The sequence below is a fragment of the Zonotrichia leucophrys genome, chromosome 5 (genome assembly GCF_028769735.1).
Source record: "Zonotrichia leucophrys gambelii isolate GWCS_2022_RI chromosome 5, RI_Zleu_2.0, whole genome shotgun sequence".
NCBI classification, from domain to species: domain Eukaryota; kingdom Metazoa; phylum Chordata; class Aves; order Passeriformes; family Passerellidae; genus Zonotrichia; species Zonotrichia leucophrys.
Genome location: NC_088175.1, coordinates 46,841,198 through 46,864,522, shown reverse-complemented (window position 1 = coordinate 46,864,522; position 23,325 = coordinate 46,841,198). Strand labels below are relative to the sequence as shown.

The window sequence follows — 23,325 nt, the reverse complement described above, 5'->3', positions numbered from 1 at the left end:
GGCAGGAGTCTGAAATGAGTTGGAGTTCTTATTTCCAATATTTCTTGCAGTGTTCCATGTTTTTCAGCCCAGCAAAGCACATAAGAGGCTCACTTATATCCACTCTGACCTTGTATTACTCTTTTACTGAGACAAATCATGCAGTAGTTTATTTTAAGCAAATTATAAATCTGAGAAAGAAAAGTTATCTGGCATAAGTAAATCAGCATAAAGCTGTGTATTTGATAAAGTGCTGTAGTTAATGAGCTTTTTTTAAAAGAAAACATTTCAAATAAGAGAAAAAAATTTACAGAGCAGTTTGCTCTATAACAATTCAATGAAATTTATTTAAACTATTAGGTGAAAATTTGGTTTGAGATATTTGAGAGGAGAGGTATTTTCTGTTCACAGCAGGACTTCAGAAAACACATCTCTGAAGAGTGTAAACAAATTATTGTTTTTCAGAGATGAGCAAAATGTAAGCTCCAAAAAGCAAATGTCTAATAAATAGACAAAATTAAAAAATACACAAAAGAAGCTTGTCTCTGCTTATAGAAAATACTGAAAGGGATCCTCCTGGGAACAGATGGCTTTTCTTTTTATTTTTGCTGGTATGAGTGCAGGCAGAACTTTTCTCACTATTCCAAAGCAGGCTTGGTAGCTGTCAAATCATAAGAACTTGCAAAACTGCAGTTTCCAAACTTTGGTGTTAATACTTGTGGTGAGAGGAAAAGAAAAACAGTTCTATAGACCTTTACTTCCATATATTTGGCTTTGTAAATTCAATTTAAAGTTTTGCTCCTTAGTTGCATTTTGGGCTGAAGTATCACTGTCTCAGGAGGTCAGGAAAATCTCAGAGAATTTGATAAAGAATTTTAAAAATTTCATACATGTTTTGAAGAGAATGCAAGCATGATCTTTAGAGAAAATAAGGAGATTTTAAAAATTTTTCATGGTCACACCGTTTCACAGTTTTCTTACAGAATATCCTGATCAGCCACATCTGTTCATGTTGGCTTTGCATTTATTTGGCTATGTTCACATAATGCTTCTGTAGTAAAGTTCCTTGGAAAAGACTTTGTAGTCCTCAGACAGGAAACAAGTATGTTTGCAGTTCCTTGTGTATCCTTGACCATTTTTCCTGTGTACGCTTCAAGACAGACAATACTCTTCTCATTCTTAGATATTTACTTTCTAAGGATCCTCCTGGTATTACCCTCACTCTGAATTGCTTTGTTGAAGAACACTTTTTCTGTTTTAAGTGAATCCAGACAAATTATAAAATCTTAGAGACAAATCAGGTTTCTCAAAAAGTTTTAATGCTCCTTTTGAGTTTTAAAATGTCTGTTGGTGGCTGAACAGAATCTTCATTTACGTTCTACCATCTGTGTATCAATTTGGAGGTATGGTAAACTGCTCTGGTTTTGATTACTTAAATACATCAGCAGCTGCAAATAATTTCTTAAATCTCAATTTTAGATTTGCTCTCAGGATACAAAGGGATAATTTTGGCTAATGAAACTGTTATCAATAATTTTTATAATGTGTGCCTATTTTTATGACGTATCTTTTGATGTAAATGGAAAAAAAGGTTTCACAAAACATTTGGTTCAAACAATAAAATCATCATTCTTGAAAGGGCAGTTCTAAAGAATGAGTGAAAGAAATTCACCTGTAAAAATTTCTAGAAATGTGGGACTCTTTCAGTAGCACTCTTCCACCTCTACTCATGGAAATTGGGCAGCATTTCAATTCATTAGTGTATATCCTTTATGCCAGTCCACTCAAAATTCTTTTACAGAATGCCATTGAGTTTCTGCTAGTGTGGACCTGTGAGGGTTACACAGAAATTCTATGTCCTGATATCAGTAATTATCCAAGTAATTAGCAATTAGTACACAGATTACCAGTAATTATACAGCATTACTGTTTACCTTTCTTTATGATTTTGGGATAATAGATATTTATGGAATTAATATCCAAAACAAATAGCATCCTATTTTAATTGCCTTCCTAGATAACTAAATAACTAAACAGAAGATGAGTTGTGAAATCAGACAAGAAATGAAACCATATTTCAGCAGAATATACTATTACTTGAATCTTAACACCTGCGTGCATAACACACTGTAGGAGAACAGAACCTTCTGGTTTAATTTGATATTTAACAGTTCAATATTTGGAAATAGTGCTTTCTCTCCTCCTTCTAGGAAAAAAATTTTAGTCTCATATCTGATTTCTGTGAAGATTCTTCCCCTTAAATAAATCTAATTTTTGTAGCATCTCTCAAAGATAACGTGTTTATATGGGCCAAACATACAATCAGTAGCAAACTTTTAACAAGTAATGCAGGTTATGTTTGTAAATTTGTGTAATTCAGCTTACCACCTTCACATGAAATTGGCATTTACCTCCCTGCCACAGGAAAACTTTCTGTATGTGAAAGGGTTATTTGTCTGGTTTACCTTCCTATGTCTTTTCTGCTTTGTCAAGAAAATTTACTTAACACAGTCATATTCATCTTGAGTTTATCAATTTCCCTTTGGGTATGTAAAGCATTAAAATACATATAAGAAATGGTATTGCTCTTATCTTTTTCAGGGATGAAAACCTTTTTATCTAAATCTTCTATTAAAAATTATATTTAGCTTTATCATTGTCTCTGGAAAATAAAAAATTAGTGATCATGTTCACTCAGTGTATTGGCACAGTTGTATTTGGAGGCTCAAGAAAGCCAAAGGGCTTTTGCTGCTTCTTTAAGCAGGTCTGCAGAGGGATTTAAGGAAATTGGCAATAATGGGGTGATATCAACATGCAAATGACAGAAAGACTGACTGTTCTCTGAGCAGATCATATGCTGTGCTTAATCCCTGTTTCTTTGTGCCTGTGTGATTTAGGGTTTGGAGTACAACCATCTGCTTGGCTCGGTGTAGACAGCACAGAGTGGATACTGTTGAACTTTGGGGGAGTGATAGCTGGAGGAATATTTATCCATCACCTGAAGACATCTTTTTTATATATATCTCCTCATTTTCACAGTCTTTTTGATAGCTTTTAATGATCAGTTGGCTTTTGTGGTGTTTATACCAGAATCTCTTTATATGGTCCCTCAGTTTCCTCTTCCCACCCTCCCCAGCTGCTGGTTTGTAGGGAAGCCTTGTTTCCACCCTTCTTACAAAGAACATGCAGAATTCATGGTTCAGATTCTGAATTGCCTTCAGTTCAGTTCTCAAATCAGAAATGCATCTCTAAAAATGGAGGCTGGCTTCAGTAGTGCATGTCACAGCCATGCTTCCTTCTGTGGGCTCAGAATTGGGGATGTATTCATGAAATGCTGGATTCTTTGAGTGAGTCTCAGCTGAAGGCTCCATGCTCTAGGGATTGCTTCTCTTCCTCCTGAGTCTGACAAAGCCCAAATAAGTTAATCTCTTGGGGTTCTCATCTGACTCATGTCCTTTGTTTCCCAGCCAAAAGCAGGATAAATTCCCCCTCCCAAAGCTCTCTGCTGGTGCAGGCAGGCTGCTCCCCACTTGTGAGCAGGCTTGGCTGGGATTCAGCTATGAGTGTGCAGTCCTGCTCTAATAGCAGACTTGCATGCTTTCCTAAATGCAGATTGATCCTCAGATGTGTGACATAGCAATTTGGGTTTCACTCTGTGTAGTTGATTGGAGATACTGTGTGATTTTTGGGTGGACAAATCAATGCAATTTGGCACAGATTACCTGTGTGAGTGTTGAGTACAATTGTTGCCTCTTATTTACTAGTTAAGCTTGTATTTTGGTCATTAGCAGAGTTATGCAGCCACATCTAAAAATAAATATGAAAAGAGTTTTGTTTTTCTCTACTCTTTTCCTAGTTATCTTTAGAGCTTGACACTGCCTGGCATAGAACTTGTACTATGCAGTCTCCAGTGGCCTTTCAGAAAGGCTTTTCAGGCTTTGTTGACCCATTTCCTGGATTAGTCTGGCTAAATTATGGATTATTTTGTCTATTAAGCTTTTTCTTATATCCAGTAATTCAAGAATGGCATATTGGCATAATAATGTATTCAATTAGTTGAGTTTCTGACTCCATATTTATAACTCTTTACAAAAGTCTCAAGAAGTAAGTGGTAATAATTTGATTTCATGCAATGTAGAAGACAGTAGCTTGTCAAGTAGACTTTGTGTTTGGTGGGTTTTTTTTAATCATGCTTAAATAAGTACTTAAATTCTAGAACAACAGGAAGCAGGCAGAATGATACATTTGTTGATGTAGGATGTCAGATAATTTAGTACAAATTACAGATTCTTTAAATACTTTAAAACAGTGAAGGTCAGGAAGCCTCCATTCAAAATTTTCCAGCGTATGTATAATATTTTACAGGATGTCTGTCTGTGGACTGCAAAGGAGTAATCTGTAAAAATCAACTTGTTTGTTGTTTTTCATGTTGTCTATTTATGCCCTGACAAATGAGCATCGGATGTAGTGTGGAGTCTGCAGAGCAGCAGAGGGTTCAAGGTTACAGCCAGCCACGATTGTGTCCTGCAGCACGAGGAAACTGGGCTCAGGCTGTCATTTGGAATGGTTTGGTTTCAGTAAACAACTTGGAGGGCTTGGAACAACACCTTGGTGGCTTCCTCAAACAGATTCATCAATGGTTTATAAAAGGAAAGTAATCAAAAGTCCTGGTGTTTATAATTTGTTTGATTCTATCAGACAGAAATTTCCCTGATATTCCTGAAAAGATGCATTTCAAAGTACATGTGGAGCAATAATTTTGTATTGAGGTAGTGGCTGTCATCTTGAAAATAAGAAAATCACACATTATCTATCTGTATTCCACGCTTAGTTTTATTTATATTATGTATTTTATATTCTTCTGTATTGTATACAGAGCATTTAGAGAAAGAAAGAAGGAAAGAAAGAGGGAAAGAGAGGGAAAATACTGGTACAGAGAAGCTGTGTGGGCTCCACAAGCTTTTCAGTCAGTGGAAGTGGTTAGCCTGGGTTTTATTGTGTGTTGGATGCTCTCAAGTTTGGTGTCTTCCATAGGTTGTGCAAGTCAAGCAGTGTTCTTCTCTAGCTCAGCACAGCTGGGGCTGCATCATGTGCATTCATATCCTAGTAAACATTTCAAATTCACCTTCCATGGCCAGTTGGAGTGTAGTGAACAGCTGGGAGACCAACTCCCAGAATGCAGTGAAAACATGTTTGCAGTTTGTGCTCTGCTCTGGGACATCAAGTTAAGCTGTGGGAAGCACTTGCTGAAAACAGTCATTTAAGTATCAACTTTGAGTGGTGCTGGTTAAGATGCACTGACAAATGTCTTTGTGGAGTACAAACTGAAGCCTTATCTGTGACCACTAAAATGCAGCAAAACCAGATTTCATTTCCCTAGTGAAACTATGAAAGCCTCACAAACCATACCATCACTGCTGAGTAATTTAAATAAATTTCTATTGACTGACATCCAGAACCTTCTGTAAAAAATGCTGACAGAATCCATTTCTTACAGTGGTAAAGGCAGATAATAATCAGACAGATATATGCTTTAACACCATGCAGGAACATGAAGATTACCTTTATTATTTATACAAAAGTGTATCATTTTACTAGTCCCTAGAATAGACACTGTCATCTACAACCCCTGTGTTCAAATACTGTGAAGTACTTGCAGGTGTCCTCTTTATACATAAGAAAAATTCTGATTTCTTCTTCTTTTGAGCTTTTTGTTTGTAAAATTTTTGCAGAAGTGTTCAGTTATTATGTACTCTGCAGAATTGAGTGTTGTTTTGTGTCTGGTGAGGAAGCCTGTATTCAGAAGAGATTTGAAATTAAAAATGCTGATACTGGATAAGTTTTATGACTTTCAAAGGTGTTAGAATTAAAATACTCCTGCTAGACTCTTGAATCATCATAATTCACAGCAAAATAATATCATATAGCTAAAAAGGCCGGGGTTTTTTCACAGCTTGGTTTCAATTGAGTCTTCTACATTAGTAAATGAATGTTCTAATTCTTTCCAAAACAAAGTTGGAAGTCAGTGACATCCAGAAAGGGTTTTAGAACTCTTACCTTTCAGAACTCAGGTTTGGGTTTTAAGATGTGCAGACTGAAAACCATCTCTTTCAAGAATTTTCAATTATATTGGAAGTATTTTGATGACAGGAAGGGCTTTTTTAGAGCATTTTATAGTACTGAATATTTTGAATATTTGTGAGGGTTTTTGGAATTATTTTCCTCAGTAATACCTGCCAAAATGTTACAGGTTTTTAGAGCACTGTTTGAAAATCTTTCTATCTGATTGTAGGAAAAAATTGTCAGTTGTTTAAAAAATAGCTATTCCTAGGTGTCTTAAGACATTTGGTGTGGAATGAAAGGGAGTGAGAAGCCCAGTTGAAAACAAAAACTTAGTTTAAAACAAAAAGTATGCTCCAAAATATTTTTAAAAATTTTTCTGGGAAAGAAACAAGGACAGTTCTGCATAAAAGGGGCAATTTGACTTTTTAAATTTTTACTGAGATTTTTTCCAAGGAGGCAGCAGTTTCTAACCTTGTGTTCAAAGGACACTTTCCAGTTCCCTTCTAACCCTTCACTGCTGAGTGCTGTTTCATTTACCTGAGGAAACAAATTGGACTTTTTATCATCATCCTTACCTTGTGTGTTCCACAGTAGTTTGTTTTCTACTAGCACAATATTAATTATGCCACTGACAGTAATATCAAACATTTGCAGCAGTAATTCACTGAGCCTTGTAGCCAAGCCCTCTGTCCTCAGTCCTCTCCAGCCTTTGGTTATGTTCTGTGGGACTCTTGGAGAATGGAATTGGAAGCACAAGCTGTTATTTTGTGGTTTGACTTTTTTGTCCTTAGAATGAATTCTTCTTTTCCTAAACAACCCTCTCCAAATCTTTGTCCCACTGTGTTTATGAGCTGAGCTTTACTCCAGCCAAGAAAATCTGCATACATTATGGAAGAAAAAAGATTTGTCAAAACATGTAATAAAAAAATTACTTAAAACCCCAAAGTGTTCATTATCATGTGGATATAGTGGCTCTCCACAGTCACACTTCTTTTTGGGGACATTATTGCTAGATAAGCATTAGCTTTGGGAAGGTAATACAGGCTGTCTCACTGATAACACAAGCCATGTCCTCAGGGAAACATCATACATTCCAGCATATTTCAGGAAATTTCATAAATTTCAGCATATCTCACATGTGTCAGGCATGTCTGCTTCTCAGGATGGGACTTTTTTTTCTAAAGGAAATATATTTTTGGTTTTCCCTGAAAGCACATGACTTTGTCTCCTAGGTAAATTACACTGTCTTAAAAAATCCCCAAAAGCATCCCATCATCTGATTCATGAGTCTTACCCTAAATCTAATGGGATTTTTTAAAACATTGAGATCTTCCTTTAAGTATCTCTAAGGATGAATACTCCCTTACTGCTCTCTTTTAACCTCTTGACTCCTAGAATGGATAAGACATGAATGTCTTACCATGATTCACTAGGAATCTTTTCATTTTCTTTGGAACTTGGCAGTATGATGTTATTTTTTTTCCCCCTGCTTGGAGTTACAAAGAGGTTTAGAAGTTAAGCCTGGATCAATGACCAGAATTGAGTGCTGCATACACAGAAGGCTGTGCAGAAGATGCACATAATGCAGTTTGAAGCCATTATTAAGCATTGCTGGGATTTGTGCTGAGAAGTGGAAATCCTTGCAAGTGGTATTGAAAGGGAGATGTAATACAATGTATCTGAAATGTAGAAATACATTCAGATATTGTTACAGCAAGCTGGAAAACAGAAGCTGCACTAGTCAAATAAAAGGTAGAAAAACTTGGAACTTGGCAATTTATGTGTTTATCATATGCTTTTTGAAAATTCCTCCAGAAAATGGTGCATTTTAATGTAATTTTGAATTTTTTGGCATATTGTTACAGTTCTTTCTTATTATTTTATTTTTTTTAAGGAATCCAAAATGTACTCAGCTTATTCTGTGCCGTGCTTACAGAAAATAAGGTTCTCTTTCACTCAGCAAGTTTTCAAAGGCTTAGTGATGCCTGTAGGGCTCTGGAGTCTTTGATGTTTCCTCTCAAATACAGGTGAGTTAAGTTTGGTTTCTTTGAACTTGTTAAATAATTTTATGGCTCATTTTGTAATTCTTATTACAAACACAAATACAATTTATTACAAAAACAAATTACTTTTATTTTTTGTTTGTCTCAAACAAAAGGAGTTGGACTATTGTTGGTAAAATAAGCAGAGCTATTAATGATGCAAATTGTGGTGTGTACACATCATTAACAAAAATCTGGTTGCATTGTGTCAGTGGAAACAATTAAGGGAGAAATCCACCTGCAAATGTAAGGTAGAAACACTACTCACAACCCAGAAGATTCTGTGGCTCAGAGATAGCAGCTACATTAGGGTATATCAGTTTTAAGTCACTGACAAATGTCCACCAGAGAATGACTTTAAGTCAATAAACTGATCCTCTCTAAAAAGCCACAGGTGGATCCAGAATTTTGAAATGGAAAACTTAATGTCAATCAATTTGGTGCTTTTTAAGGAAGAAAACATCTAGTTCTGACTCACCTGTTTCAAACTATGCTTGTTTTCAAAATAGCTTGTTTTATTTAAAATACTTCAGAGATTGATGTCATTATAATATACAATAAGAAGGAAGAACTGCAAATTGAGTTTTGGAATATGTTTCTTAATGTTTAACTAATAATAAATGTAAACTTTTAATAACTATAAATTAAGTGTAGAAATTCATTGATCAATTTAGATCCAGCTTTTGATGTTGTTTTGATGAACACACAGAGTTTTTAAAATTGTCAAACCAAGTAAACAGTGCCTGAAATGGTGTTGTTCAGTTGTCATTTCAAGATGAAAACAAAGTATTTCCTGTAAAGACTTCTTATAAAATGATATTTTACAAAAGGCTGAAGTGTAGATATATGGCCACAAACAAATCATGTTTTTAAAATGAATGTATTGTTTATAACTTTAGTGTTCCCAATTAACTGGAGGATTTTGGTTTTTTTTAAGAAAAAAGTTGCCTTATGTGAAAGGATACCCAGAAGCTTTTATTCTATTTAATTTATTCTTTTCACAGTTATCCCTACATCCCAATTCTCCCTGCCCAGCTGCTGGAGGTTCTCAGCTCCCCCACCCCTTTCATCATTGGGGTGCACTCTGTGTTTCGCAATGACATCCACGAGCTGGTGAGTGCAGCTGCCCTGGGCTCAGCTCTGAGCCCTTCTGGGGGCTTTGGAGCTGTTTCTGGGAATAATTCACATCTCTTTTTTGGGTTTTTTTGGGTTTTTTTTTTTTTTTTTTTTTTGTTGATTTTTTTTTTGGTGTAAATACATTGATTCTGTAAAGTGGAAGGAAATTATTTGATTCTAGTGTAGGAGGAGGAGGAGTGGATCCATTTCTGGCTTTGTTATCTATTTGTCCTGAGTTTGAACAATTCACTTAGGATTTTCAAGTGTATTTTCAATTGTTTTATTTTACCCTTTTTAAGTATGTGTTTGGAGAAACTGAACCAGGGTTGCAAAAGGTGCTTGGAAACATGAAATTATACTTCCAGTTGCACTCACTGTATTTCTTTGCAAGCAGCTTATTTGATATCTCATGTCTCTGAACACAGACCTGGAACATCCAGAAACAAAAGTCACTTTTGAAAGTTTAGCCTAATTACATTTTCTTTAGTTTAATTTCATTTTTCAGAGCTAGATTCAGTAATAGAAAGTATTTGGAGTATTTCCTGTATCAAAAACATTCTGTACATTAAAATTGGTACTGTTTTAATTTGTTTTAGTAAACTTATGTGCAGATCATTGTGCAGAAATTTGAACTGTTGTGCTTTTTTAAGCTATGCTCACTCTATGCACTTTTACTATTTATCCCTTACAGTTAGATGTAATCATAGCAGACCTGGATGGAGGAACAATTAAAATTCCTGAATGTATTCATCTGTCCCAGCTGCCAGAGCCACTGCTACACCAGACTCAAATGGCACTTTCTCTGGTATGTTTAGATAAAATCCCCACTTTTCACCCTCTCACCTATTTGTAAAGAATGACAGATTTCAATATTAAGCTTTCAGCACACTGGAAATGAGATTTAATAGAACGATTCATGCAACATTCCTGGTTTTAGAAGAGTTAATTCTCTGTAGTTCAAGTTAATATCATCAGTAATGGAAATCTAAAATGTCTTTTCATGTTCAAGAGGTAGAGATTTTTCCTTTATAATTATTTTTAATAATACTATTTGAGCAGCATTATTACTACTCAGTTCTGCTGTATTTCTGTGTTTATATATTCATTTAAACTGTACATTTTCTTGAAATTTAGCAAATTAATAACCCTTAAAATTTTATCTGTGTGATGCCCCTGTTTCAGAATTTAGGAATGATGAATTCTACATTAAGAAATTGCCATAAAAAGTACATCAGTTTGTGTTTTTGCTATCATTGTAATAAAACAGAAATCACCTTATTTGGAGGCTTCTGAGCAAATCTTGTCTTCAACAGAAGAATTTTTATTCAGTTAATGTGTTTCAGCTGAATTGACTCTAAAATCCCTCATGGTATTGATCATTTTAATGGACTGTGGTAGGAGTTTTTGATAGAATCCTGAAGCTGAGAAGTTAATTCTGTCTTTATTTCCATATAGTCTTCACAATTTAACTCAATTTATTATTTGAGGAACTCAATGTCAGTGAATTTGAGAAAGGTAAAAAAAGTCTTTTTCTCAGCAAAATGAAGGAAAAAAGATTGAAAAAGATTATGTTTTCAAAATTCTCTAGGTTTTGCATCCTGATTTGGAAACAGCAGATTACGCATTCCCTCCCCCACGAACAGCTTTATCACACTCAAAAATGCTGGTAAGATTTCTGTCTTATTTTCTGTGTCTGACTTAAATAAGTGAAAAACTGTTCAAATTTTAGACTAGTAGCTTCCTTTTAAGAATTTGTGTTTGCTTTTCCATATATTTTTAGTATTACTGGTGGGGCAAAGAAATGCATTTTTCCCTTCAATAGCATTCTGATGGGTTAGAAGTTTTATAAAATCCGAAACCAGTTCAATTTAAGAACACACACTGGGGCTTTTTGTGTAGATATACTTGAAAATGTGAAACTCTTAGGTGGTACAATGTATTTGTTGTACTTATTTCTGGCTTTAAGATTGAGGTTTTTCATTGCTGAAGACAGGGAATGTCATCCAGGCTTCATCTAAACTAATGGAAGAATTCAGCTAAGATCTCAGTTTGAATAAGAAAGTTTCAAATTAATATAATTTTGTATCAAAATAAGAATTTTGTGAAATTTGAAAGAAATTACCATGTTTTCAAGTAGTCAAAGAAGTCAGGGTACAAATGTACCTGTTAAAATCCTAGAGAGCAGCAGATAATGAGCATATCTGTCAGTAAAGTGAGCCATACAGAATTTGAGTTAAAAATAGAACAGCATGGATCAAGTTTCCAGTGCAGAATAAACACCATCTAGTAAAATACTCCAATAATATATTCCAGCTTTATATAATTTTATATATTCCTTTTATCTCTAAAAATAAATTCCAGGCTATAATTTACTTAATTTGGTTGTTACTTAGCTGATGAGCTGGTTATCTGATAGTAAATATTGTGTGTAATATTTAAAATTACAGTTTGTAACATAACACCATAAAACCTGAGGTAATAACAGAATTTTTGGGATCTCAGGTTTTTTGAGATGGCTGCTGAGATAAAAAAATAGGGTGGCCCAGGATTTGATGGCAGTCTTTAGTGGCATCTGGGCCAGGTGGAAGTGTCACTGCCCCAGCTGTTCACATAATTTCCATTTATCTGGTGGTGTGTATTTTAACACTCTCTTAAATAAATAATCCAGGACTTTAAAGTCCTACTGTTTTAAACTTTTTGCAGTAACTGGTGGCAGCAGCAGTGCCACCTCAGGCTCCTGCTATTCCCTGCTGCCCCTGCCCTCTCTGAAAATACTGCTTGTGTAGTGCTTCAAAGCTACAGTTATTTTAGGGAAAGAATCCAGGCTAAAATAGCCATTTTTTCCTTTATTTCACATCAGGTTTCTCTCATGGCAGCACATTTGAGTGGTTCAGGACATGGGCACCCCTCAGCCCCCCTGGCTTTGTCCAGAGCCTGTGCTGCAGGCACAGCAAAGACCAGCGGGGGGGAGGGTGGCTGGGTACAGGATCTGCCATGGCCATCTGGGGACAGGGCACGGCATCCTGGTGGCCTTTTAAGTCCCTTCCAGCCCCAACCATTCTGTGACACAACCTCATCCCTGTGCAAATATCTCTGCTTCATCTGCTGCACTGCTGCACTCACGGAGCTGTAGGCATTTCTCATACAGATTCCTACAAAGTCTGGGGAAATTTAGGATGTGAGGATGCTTTGACAATTCAGTTTCTGCTTGCAGGACAAAGAAGTGCGAGCAATCTTCCTCAGGCTCTTTGCACAGCTCTTCCAAGGATACAGGTCATGTCTTCAGCTGATCAGGATTCATGCTGAACCTGTCATTCACTTCCACAAGGTAAAGGAGGAGCAGTTCTGTGTATTTATGGTGTTCCTTTGTGCCATATTATTCCCACAAGCCTGCCTTTTGAAAAACTGGTGAAGTTTAAAAATGTAAATAAAGTTATCTCCATGTGATAAGCACGTCATTTTGGCATAGCACAATATCCGTCTGTTTTAATGGGACTAATTGTAGGGACAGGACAGAAATGTACAACAAAGTTAGCACTGAAATTTAATACAAATAAACATTTGAGGAATCACTGTGGAATTTTGAAAACCTCTGTGTGTAATAACACATTGCTTGAAGGTACTAGTTTTCTCTTTTATTATCTGTGAGATTTAAAAAATGTGTGCATCAAATTTCAAATTTTTAGGTATAGAAAGGTACTATGTACAGTAGAAAATTTAATTAGAAAGTACCACTTACTAGTATAAGCTGATAGGCTGGTGAAAATGTTTAACTAATATGGAACAGTTGTTTGTAATTGCAAGTTTGATGCTGATTAAAAAAGGTGAAACTTTTTTTCTCTTTTTGTTGCAGGCAGCCTTCTTGGGCCAGCGAGGCTTAATTGAGAATGACTTTCTAACCAAAGTGCTCAATGGAATGGCATTTGCTGGCTTCGTGTCAGAGAGGGGTCCTCCCTTCAGAACCTGTGATCTTTTTGATGAGGTGAAAACTCTTTCTGTATTCCCAAATGAATTACAATTTACTGTCATATTTCAGCATGGGAAAAGCTACTGGAATGCTTCTGAATCCCCAATGTTTATTGTACCAAGTTTATACTAATCATCCCAACTCTTTTATTTTCTGCTAAGGAGATATTTCTAGCTTACTTCCATAAAATTATGCCTCCTCACATATGTATGAAGTTAAATAGTTGTATAAACTTTGGTAATGCTGTTCCTGTTGTCAGATCTGTAGCTTCATAATACTTCATAATACTGTAGCTTCATAATAATTGTATGTGCTAGTACAGAATTATTTTCAATAATTTAATTATATTCTCTGAAATGTTAACAACCTCAGGGAGACATATTACATTAAATACATATCCAAAAATGTAAACTGAGACAAAAAAATTTCATTTTAAAAAGCAATGCTGTAGTTTTTAGTGTGTTGGTTTTGAGTTAAAGGTAGAGTAAAAATAGAGTTTGATATTAATTCTGTGTTGTAGTAGTAGTACCTATGAGAAATTTGGATTGAGGTATAGAAATGTGACAGGATTGGTTTAGGTATGTAGGACTTTCTGTCTGGTAACAAATGCTGCACATGGAACTGAACATGTCTCATGTTCCAGAGCAGTGTGGCCTCACACATTTTTCAGTGCTCAGCTTTCTTTCCTTGGTTTCAATTTAGGATTAACCTTTCATAACTTAAATGGGAAATATTTTTTTTTTAGTTGAATGATCAACATTTTTATTCTTCTTTTAAAAAAAGTTGGTGGCCTTTGAAGTTGAAAGAATTAAAGCTGAAGAGGGCAATCCACCAAAAATGATAAAGCATGTCAGAGAACTTGCAGAACAGCTCTTCAAAAATGTAAGTTGTACCTGCTGCATCTGGAGAGTTGAGATGGTAACATTGAAAATCTGATTTCTCAGATTGATCCAGTGTTCTGAAAATGGAAGTGACTGCTTGTGTAGTCATCATCTATATTATGGCAAAAGACTTTGGGACTTTAAAGATCATTGAATTTGTACATGCAAAGGAAATTCAGTATGATACTATTGATTTATTAATGCTAATATTGATTTAGATACAGCTACAACTACTAATCTATTTCTAGTGTGTATCACATAAGGTCTATAAACTGCTATTTTTCTCTGCTGCAACCTGTCTATGCCAGATACATCTCTTTTCTTGCCTCTTAACAGTTTTCCATATAAAAATTATACATTTATAATGTGTATAATATAATATATATAATACATATATATTATACAATGTGGTATAATGTGTGCTTTCAGCAGTTCCTTCCTGACCCAGTCACCCTGGTTTGCATGCTCAGCAGGCATGATTTCATTTTTCACAGCCTATTTCTTGAACAACTCCATTTCCAGTTTATTTTTGCCTTCATATCATGTTTATTTTACATAATGCTTTTATAAAGTCTCTTGCTATTCCATTAGCTAGTTCTGGGATGGGTTTTTTTCTTTGTCGGTTTTAGATTTTTTGTTTGCTTTTGAGGTTTGTGGGCTTTTTTGGCATAGACTGATCTCCCTCCCCCTCTCACTTCTGTGGTTATTCAGCTCCACAGAGCATTATCTGTTACACCATCAGCTGACAGCTTTGTCACCCTTTCTTTTCTACATTCCACTTTCCCAAAACTGTGCTTTACATCTACAATTCTGAAAAAAATCCCACAAGAACTACCAAATGCTGCTAAGTTCTGGGGTTTCTTTTGTGTTCTGTGTGTCTTTTCTGATGATGAGATTTATTTATATCATTGTGACTGACCTGCTCCTTCACTGCCACGAAGTCAGTGACTTCACAGGAGCACACACTGGTATTCACTAAATCTGTGACTTTGTGCATTGAGAATTCAGATTTCTGGTAGTTTGTGCATGCACCTGTCTTTGAGTAAACATAGGTGATGAGTAGCACTGCTTAAGCTGTGCCTGGAGCTACCTGATTTTAAACAGATTGCTTGATGTGTTTTGACATCTTGTTTCACAGTTGTAATAATCACAATATTGTAGCTGTGACAGTTTGGATACATGGGAGAGACAGAGACGTTTCTCTGTTGGGGAGGGATAATGTTTGCATGAGTCTTGCTGGCACAGGTGGACAGTCCAAGGCATTGGACCTTTCATTAGCCCAATAGCATGTACATCTGACATTTGTGATGTCCAAGATAAGAGTAACTTTGCCTATTTCCTCTGAATCTCTCCTCTCACTGAAATGGATTTTGGAGCAATTGCTCTCCTTTTCTGGAGTTTTCTGCCCTCTGTCTTCTGTTACTCCCTCCTGAGTCTGAGTTCCCTTTCTCTCTCTTGTTTCCCCTGGCATCTGCTCCTCTCATGCCCCTGGATTTTTGGCTTGTTCCATAAAATTTTCCTTTGCAGAGAATGCATGTGGCTAAGTAACTGCTCTGTTTTGTCTGCTGTTTCTCAAGTTGATGCACTTGATCTCCTTGTTGCCTTTTGCTCCTGTAAACAACAGTATTAAGCTCCTGTTTACAAGTTTTCTTCCAAACTTATTGAGCATTTACAAGAGAGCCCTCATTGATGGATAGCACTCTTTGGCACTGGTATGTAGCCAGTAACAGCATAGAGTCAAATTGGACAGCACCAAATTCAGATGTGATTAATGGTAACCCCAGAATAACTGAATGAAGAGATGAAAACACCCCATTTTGTTTGATTACTGCACCCTGGAAATGTGAGCTGTGATCCTATGCATGGTGGTATATAGCGTCTCTAATGAGGAGCTTGACTGTCGCACCAGTTTATATTCAAGTCCTTAATATTCATAAATTTGCATCAAATCAGCATGATTTAAGCAGGGATTTTGTTTTGCACTTGTTTTGAGTTTTGCACATTGGCAAAAATAATTTTATAAAAGCCTTTAAGAAAGTTGAGAATATTAATGAGTCAAGGGCAATATGAATATGAAACATTTTATTGATCATCTGCATTAGATATTTGACTTCTTAGTCTTTCAGGTATGGGAGATTGTCCAGACAGCAGCAAAACTCGGTGAGGCAGACGGTAGCACTGCAGGACTGCTTTGGTGTGTGACGCTTTGCTCTCGCCCTGCAGGAGAACCCCAACCCGCACATGGCGTTCCAGAAGGTGCCGCGGCCCACGGAGGGCTCGCACCTGCGCGTGCACGTCCTGCCCTTCCCGTGCATCAATGAGGGCCGCGTGCAGGAGCTGCTGCAGGAGGGGCTGGCCAGGAGCCAGGGCGCTCCCCCTGCCGCCCGCGGCGACAAGAAGTGTGTGGTTCCAGCGGGTCCCCCCGTGGGTATGTTCATTTGTGCCTGGTGCTGGTGATTAGCATTTCTGCTAATGTGTGTTGCTCCCAATTTCATGTTCATATTGTGTTTTTAGTGGTCGTGGCGAACTCTGGTGCATAGACTCCGGTGTTTGCCTTTGCCATTCTGAAAGCTCCTTTTTATCTGCCTTTACTAAGGCAGATATTATCTGCCTTCTTCTTTACTAAGAAGTCAAGCATCCAGAAAGTGATGGGTGTAGCTGCTAACAACAAAAGTGGATTTGATCTGAATTAGATGTTGATTTAAACAATTAAACTAGATACTGTGTTGAACAATTAAACTTGATGTTGAGCTGAACAGTTAAACTCAATATTGTACTCAGCCAGGCCTGTTAAATATCACCATAGGTCACTCGTAGCACTGGCTGAAACAAGCTTTGAACCGTTTGAGTTCCTCCTCTGATACCCACTGACAGGCATGTAAATTGCTAGAAAAAGGCAAAGAGCAAAGCTAGCATCTGTCTCAAAACAATTATACCTATATTTAGGCATAAAGAACAGATGAGGACATTGTAGGCCTGTCATTTTAATTTTCATGCCACAAAGTTCTATTACTCATAGTCATACTCATCGTTGTGAATGGTGGCATAAACCAGTATGGTTAGTCAACTTGCACGTGAAGAGCTTGCAAAACTTTTGAAGGATGGGCTAAGAATTCAAAGCCGTCTTTGAAAATTACGTATCTAACCACAAGACTCCAATGAATTCTTTCCTTCTCTACTGCTTTTCTTCAAATAAGGTATGGCACTTGCATAGGCAGGCTCGCCTGACTAGGCAGCAGCTCTTCAGAAATTAATTTGGGAACTTTAATGACTGTAGGGCAAACATGACCCAACTATATCAAGCTACTGCAAAAAAGCCAAACATCTTAGTGGGATGTATAAACAGGAGTGCAGTCAGTGAACCCCATGGAGGAATCTTTTCATTGTGCCCAGTAAGACCTCAGCTGGATGTTTGTGTCCATGTTTGGACACTGGAAGGCTGTGTCCATTTTTGGCTCTGTTGGAGGAGTCCATAAGAAAGCATCAAGAATGACCAGTGGTCCAGAGAATGTGACCTACAAGGAAAGATGGGGAGTTGTTTAGACTGAAAACTAGGAGACTGAGGGGACACAGAATAGCAGACTTCAATTATACAAGAGACAACGAGAAAAAGAAGGGGAATAATCTGTGATGATAAGAAATAATGGGTTTAATTGCAGCACAAAAATAGAGTTATTTGTCAGCAAGGCATGGTAAAATGAGGATGGTGAGGCAGTTGAGTGGATTTGTTGTGCAGCCATGGAGTCTCTCTTATCACAGAACATTGGGAACATATTAGACAAACATGAGAAATAACATAAATAGAGTTGATCCTGTCTAGGGACAGCAGGGTGAACTAGACGGCCTCTTGAGGCCCTGCCCAGGCCTGTTTCTCTTTGGTTTTATGCACGAAGAGGATGAACTCTCTTCACCTGCCTTTGCTGTTGACTGTATCATTGAATCTGATACTTACAGAAAATTTAAAGGATGTGTGGTTGTGTTCTGTTGTCTTTCTTCAAAAGGCTAGTTGCAGGAGAAGGGATTTTTGAAAATAAATTAATTTCTGTGTCAAAGCAGGAAGTTTGCTGTTTTTTTCTGAGGAACAGCTTTCATACTTTCTGCTGAACACTCTCTCAGAATCCTTGGATATAAGTAGCTCATTATTATCTACTAGAAAGGCATATCCTGAATTTAGGTACTATTTATTTGATATTATAGAGAAAAGGAGAATGTTAGCTCTTGCTTTCTGAATTTTGTTGAAAAATCAGGGCAAAACAGTGGATTAAGAAAATAAGATCTCAACAGTTTGGAATCAAGATAAGAGAACAGGTTTGTCAGGTTAAATTCCATGTTGCAGAATTCTTGTCATAGCCACCTAAAAATAGTTATCTACTGCTACAAAATATGCAAGGCTATGTAACTCACTGCAGAACGCACACATTTATTATTAATTTGTGTTTATTTATGTATTTCATCAGTGTGTTGGAGGTTATAATCTCTTTCTGCCTCTATGAGACAACAAGAACAAACAGATAAGAGAATCAACTAATGCAGTTACAATTCAGAGCACTCCCCTTTTCAGATGGAATAGGAAAACCAGAGATTTGGGATCTTGTGTTCCCATCTGCCTGCAAATGGTATTTGCCTAACAGAATAAAAGGGAGGACACAGTTATTATTTTTTTCAAGAAATTTGTGGTATACTTTGTGGTTCTTGCAGGCATTTCACAGATGTATATTCTTCTTTTTCTTTGTTAGTTTCCATAATGGAAAAAGGAAGCACTGTTTTCAACAGTGCTCAAAGGCTGGAAGTTGTTAGAAACTGCATCGCGTTCATTTTTGAAAACAAATTTCTGGAGACTGAAAAGGTAATAAAATGAAATTTTAACTCTCCCAAATTACTCTCTATTCTGTTAATGAGCAAATGGAGACTGACCTAATCACAAAGTACATTTTGAAGTCTTGTTACAAATGCTAAGGATTATTTTGGCCATTTAAATGAATGAACCAAGCAATAAAAATCATCATCTAAATACAATATTATGTGTAATATGAGGCTAATGGATTTGAAAACCTGTTTCTAATCCTACATGGGTGAGTTGAAAACCCTTTTTGCAAAATTCATTACTGTTATAAGTAGCATTGTCCACATAACTTTTTTTAAGATGTGGATTGGTCTAGCAGCATTAATTAGAAGGAATGCAAACAAAAGGCATATAAATGTGCTTTGGTGTTTAACAGCCAATGCTCTTTGGAAATTTTCAGTACAGTCAATTTTGCTGGTTTTAAAAGCCATTAATTTGATAGAACTCAGAGATGAATATAAATATTTGGCATGTCTGACTTCACTGAAATGTGCTAGTGAATTCTTATCCCTGAGATTCTTATTATCTCTTCAGTGAGAAGTTGCCAGGTTTTGTACATGCTGTCCATAGAGTTTTCTGTTATTGATTGTAAAACAATCACTCAAATCCCATTCTACATTTGAAAATGGCTGTAAAATTATTTCAAGAAATTTTTTGACTTCTCAGGGAAGTATCACCTGTATATCTGTGACACTGTGCATATCAAGGTAAAAAATGAGCTTAATTTATGAGTTATGGTGTCAAAATGCACATGGGAAAAGTCCTAATCAAGTGTGTAACACTTTTAAAGAGTTTTTACCCAAGCAGAGCACAGTAGCTTTTAACCTCATTCAACTTTCAGACACATGGGCAAGTTCAGTGGGTTTTTTGTCCCTCTATATGGTAAATTTTTCCTTAGCAAATAAGCTGCCTTTTCTTGCCTCCAGCCTAAAGGGCCGCAGCTGATAATCACTGTTGTAGCATTTGCTGCATCTTTAAAACTTTGATGTAAATACTGGTGGCCCTGGTTTAGAATAAACTGCATGACAATCTAGTGGCCTCAGTGCTATGAGAGCTATGCACTCCTAAACCCATTTGTCATTGTCATTGCTTATCCCAAAATCTGCTGCTCAGCCTTGACAGGCAAACTCCAGTCTTGGCCTGGCTCTACAGAGCAGAGCACTTGCTTTCATTCATAATAATCCATTTCTGATTTCACATAAATTCAATGCCTGGATTTCTGTTTACAGATGTAGGTGAGAAATGCTGTTTAATGCATTTGGGAAAAAAATGGGAAAAATTTAGTACTTGGTAACTCAGGCTAAATCACTCATTATGTGAAAGTTTGATAGTCAAGCTAATGGATAATTTCCAGAGTTGTTCTTTACTGTCACTTGCAGTTTCTTAATAAAAAATGAATGCTGTTCAGTGTGAGTAGTGCCATTGAATTCCATTTCCATCAGTGAGATGTTGCTCTCTGCAGACCCTGCCTGCAGCCCTGAGAGCCCTGAAGGGCAAAGCAGCTCGGCACTGCCTGACCCAGGAGCTGGGCCAGCACGTCAAGGAGAACCGAGCCATCCTGGACCACCAGCAGTTCGACTACATCGTCAGAATGATGAACTGTGCTTTGCAGGTACAGCGTGGCAGGGCTTTGGTCTTGGTTGTCTTTCTCTTCTTTAGGATTAGGACAAGCAAAATTGCTTAGAGGAGCAAATTTGCTTCTTGTGGAGAAGCAAAATTATTAAATTATTTAACCGCATCCTACAGTGATGTAGGAGATACTGCTTGATGGTGGATTGAGGATATTTTGTTGTTGAAAGAATAAACACTCAGGTCTGTACAGATCTGCTTGATATGACAAGCGGACAGAAAACTGTTCCTACTATTAATAACTTAGATACAATTTAGTTTTGATACATAGTAAAATGATTTAACTTAATGACTTGAAGTGCTTTATTTTAAATGTGTGGGTCTTGGCTTTTTCCAGGTCACTTTCAACCCAGTTCCTAAAATGTGTATCAACCACTGGTCACTTAAAAATCCCAGAAGTTTGCCTTCCTTGTTTAAACAGAGTTTAAGAAAGCATAGTTTCTGCTTCTGTGGATCACGGTGCAGTTCTGCTTGTCACAGTTTGTCAGAAACTCACTGCAAGTGTTTGCAGTTCATCTCCAAATTTAATTCTACTGACAAATTATTATGTGCTGAATAAGCATCAACATACGGGGCAGCTACCTATGAAAGCAAAATATGTGGGTGACTTCTTTTGACTTTCATTTCAATATTTGGTCCTTTTTACCTTCACTTGTTCTCAATTCATCATCTGAAATATTTTATAGTCTTAAATGTTTTCTTACATGCCTCTTGTCTGAGAATGTGGAGGTATTTTTATTAGTTTGTAATGTGATCACATTTGGTTATAATTTTTCTTTTGTTGACCCTAAGTTATTGTATCAAATTAGGGACCTAATGGAGACCTTAGTATTTTAATCCCACTCTCCTCAAACCTAAAACCCACTGGAATTGTTCTGCAACAATTTATAAGAGGTTGACCCACATTTTTTAAAAGGTGAGTGCTAAATGCCGTTTTCACTGAAGTGTAGAAATAAATTAACATTAACTGAGCAGATGCTACCTGAGGTCACCATCAAATGCAAGTTTTGCTGTCTGTTGCCTTTCTTGTTTGTTCACAGTAAGGTATTTTTCTGCTATTGTGGAAGAAGTCCATCTTTGTCTGAGCATTGGTCTTAAAAGCAAAACTACTGCAGTCAGCAGATGAAAACTGAAGTTGACTGGCTAAAATTACACAGCACCTAGAATCTGCTTTTTGACACAGTTCTTCACCTTTTCCAAGTCCTAAATTTAGCCTTAGAGTTGGAAGAAAAATTGAATTTATCTGTGAAACTCTATTTCTCTGTCCAAAATCTTGACTAATGGAATATTGCACCTGCTGTGTATTCCAGAGCTAGAAATTTTCTTTCAAACCAGAAGGCAGGATTGTCTAGACATGTCACAGATTTTGCTTCTACTTTTTCAATCATTCCTTGGTTAAAAAAACATCCAGATGTTTTTAGACAATAGGAACAAAATACTAATCCCCTTTATTTCTGTATCTTAGAAAAATGATAGCAGAAGAAAATGAAATTTACTTTTCTGAGAAAAGAAATACCGACATCACCTTTTAATAAAATAATTAAAGCCAATTTTGCTCTGGAAGAAAAACTTTTTTTCCCATCTCAGTGATTTCAAGGCCCAAGAAGGAGCTGAAGTTCAAGGAAATGAATGTGACTAAAGAGTTACTGAAATAAAAATAGGCTTATTTTTCTTCAATAAAACTAGCAAATATAACTCAAATTATGCAGGGGAACTACTGGAATTGTAGATCAAATAAGGAGGCACAGTTTTTATGTCTCCCTCCCCCCACCAAGAATATTTTCATATCTTTGAAAATATGAAATGAAAGTTTTCACTTCTCAGAAGTAAGTATGGCCAACATGAAAACATCTGAACTCCTGACACTGGGCAGTGAGTTGGAAGCAAGTATTTTTAACATCTACTTCTATGACATATGAAGTTATTTATTAAGATAAAACCATGATTTATAATTTGTCTGTGCACTTTGCTCAAGTGTGTTATTTGAAACAATGTGTAAATTGTGACATTTTGGAGCTTCCCTGTATCAGTTCAAGAAAAAGGAAGTTAACTAAGTTTGCCCTTGCTGCAGTGGGCTGCAACAAGTCAGCATTTTGCTGTAGACACATGAATTCTGTTAGCTGCAGGTCGTAGGACCAAGTAATTTAAGCAGTGTCTGTTAAAAGACACAAAAACCTAAGAATTAGAAGAGATGCAGGTTGGCCATTTCTAGGAATTCTTTGTCTTACTGTGAAGTGCCAGGTGTTACAAAATCAGGAAGATTGCACTCTGCAAGTCTAATGCAGAGCCCTCCATTGCTAATCAAGATTTTTCTGATTGTCTAGTGGCAGGTGTTTTCATTTAATAGAATTTAATCTCTTTTTTAGTGGAGTCCACAAAAACAAAGGTCAGATGCTTTTTCAGAGCCCCTGTATACTCATTTTGTGCATGAAGAGCAGTATGTTAACAAAATGCTTGTGATAATCCCACCATGTATATTTTTGCTGGTCTCATGTCTGTCTGGCTTGAGAAGAGATTAAGGAAATGGAATAAATTCCTCCTACTATTGCTTCAAGTGAATAGCTGTTTGATTTTAATGAGCAATTCCATAGGCTGTATTTCCCCAAGGATTTGATCTAACCATTTGGCAGCTGGGAAGAAGTGAGGGTGGTATTTTACCAATTTCTCTAGAGATGGAAAAACTTGGATTTGCCACACCTCTGGTGGTTGTCAGCTTGAGTTCTCTCAGTCCAAGAGGTGCATTGTTTTAAATTGTCTTAAAATAAATTGTTTAAAACTATCTTTCAACTGATAACAGGTGCAACC

The 23,325-nt window shown here is 36.6% G+C and overlaps 1 protein-coding gene across 8 annotated transcripts in view; it reads left to right on the top strand.

The window, feature by feature from the left end:
• The window catches only part of SBF2 (SET binding factor 2), a 232,709-nt gene that overhangs the window by 125,990 nt on the left and 83,394 nt on the right, over positions 1–23,325 (top strand). For all 8 annotated transcript variants that reach the window (XM_064715108.1, XM_064715105.1, XM_064715104.1 and 5 more), the window contains exons 7-16: positions 7,937–8,069; positions 9,089–9,197; positions 9,892–10,005; positions 10,789–10,866; positions 12,415–12,528; positions 13,054–13,182; positions 13,951–14,049; positions 16,272–16,476; positions 18,785–18,894; positions 20,354–20,503. In XM_064715108.1, the coding sequence (XP_064571178.1) occupies positions 7,937–8,069; positions 9,089–9,197; positions 9,892–10,005; positions 10,789–10,866; positions 12,415–12,528; positions 13,054–13,182; positions 13,951–14,049; positions 16,272–16,476; positions 18,785–18,894; positions 20,354–20,503 (1,241 nt within the window). The remainder of the gene's footprint in view (positions 1–7,936; positions 8,070–9,088; positions 9,198–9,891; positions 10,006–10,788; positions 10,867–12,414; positions 12,529–13,053; positions 13,183–13,950; positions 14,050–16,271; positions 16,477–18,784; positions 18,895–20,353; positions 20,504–23,325) is intronic.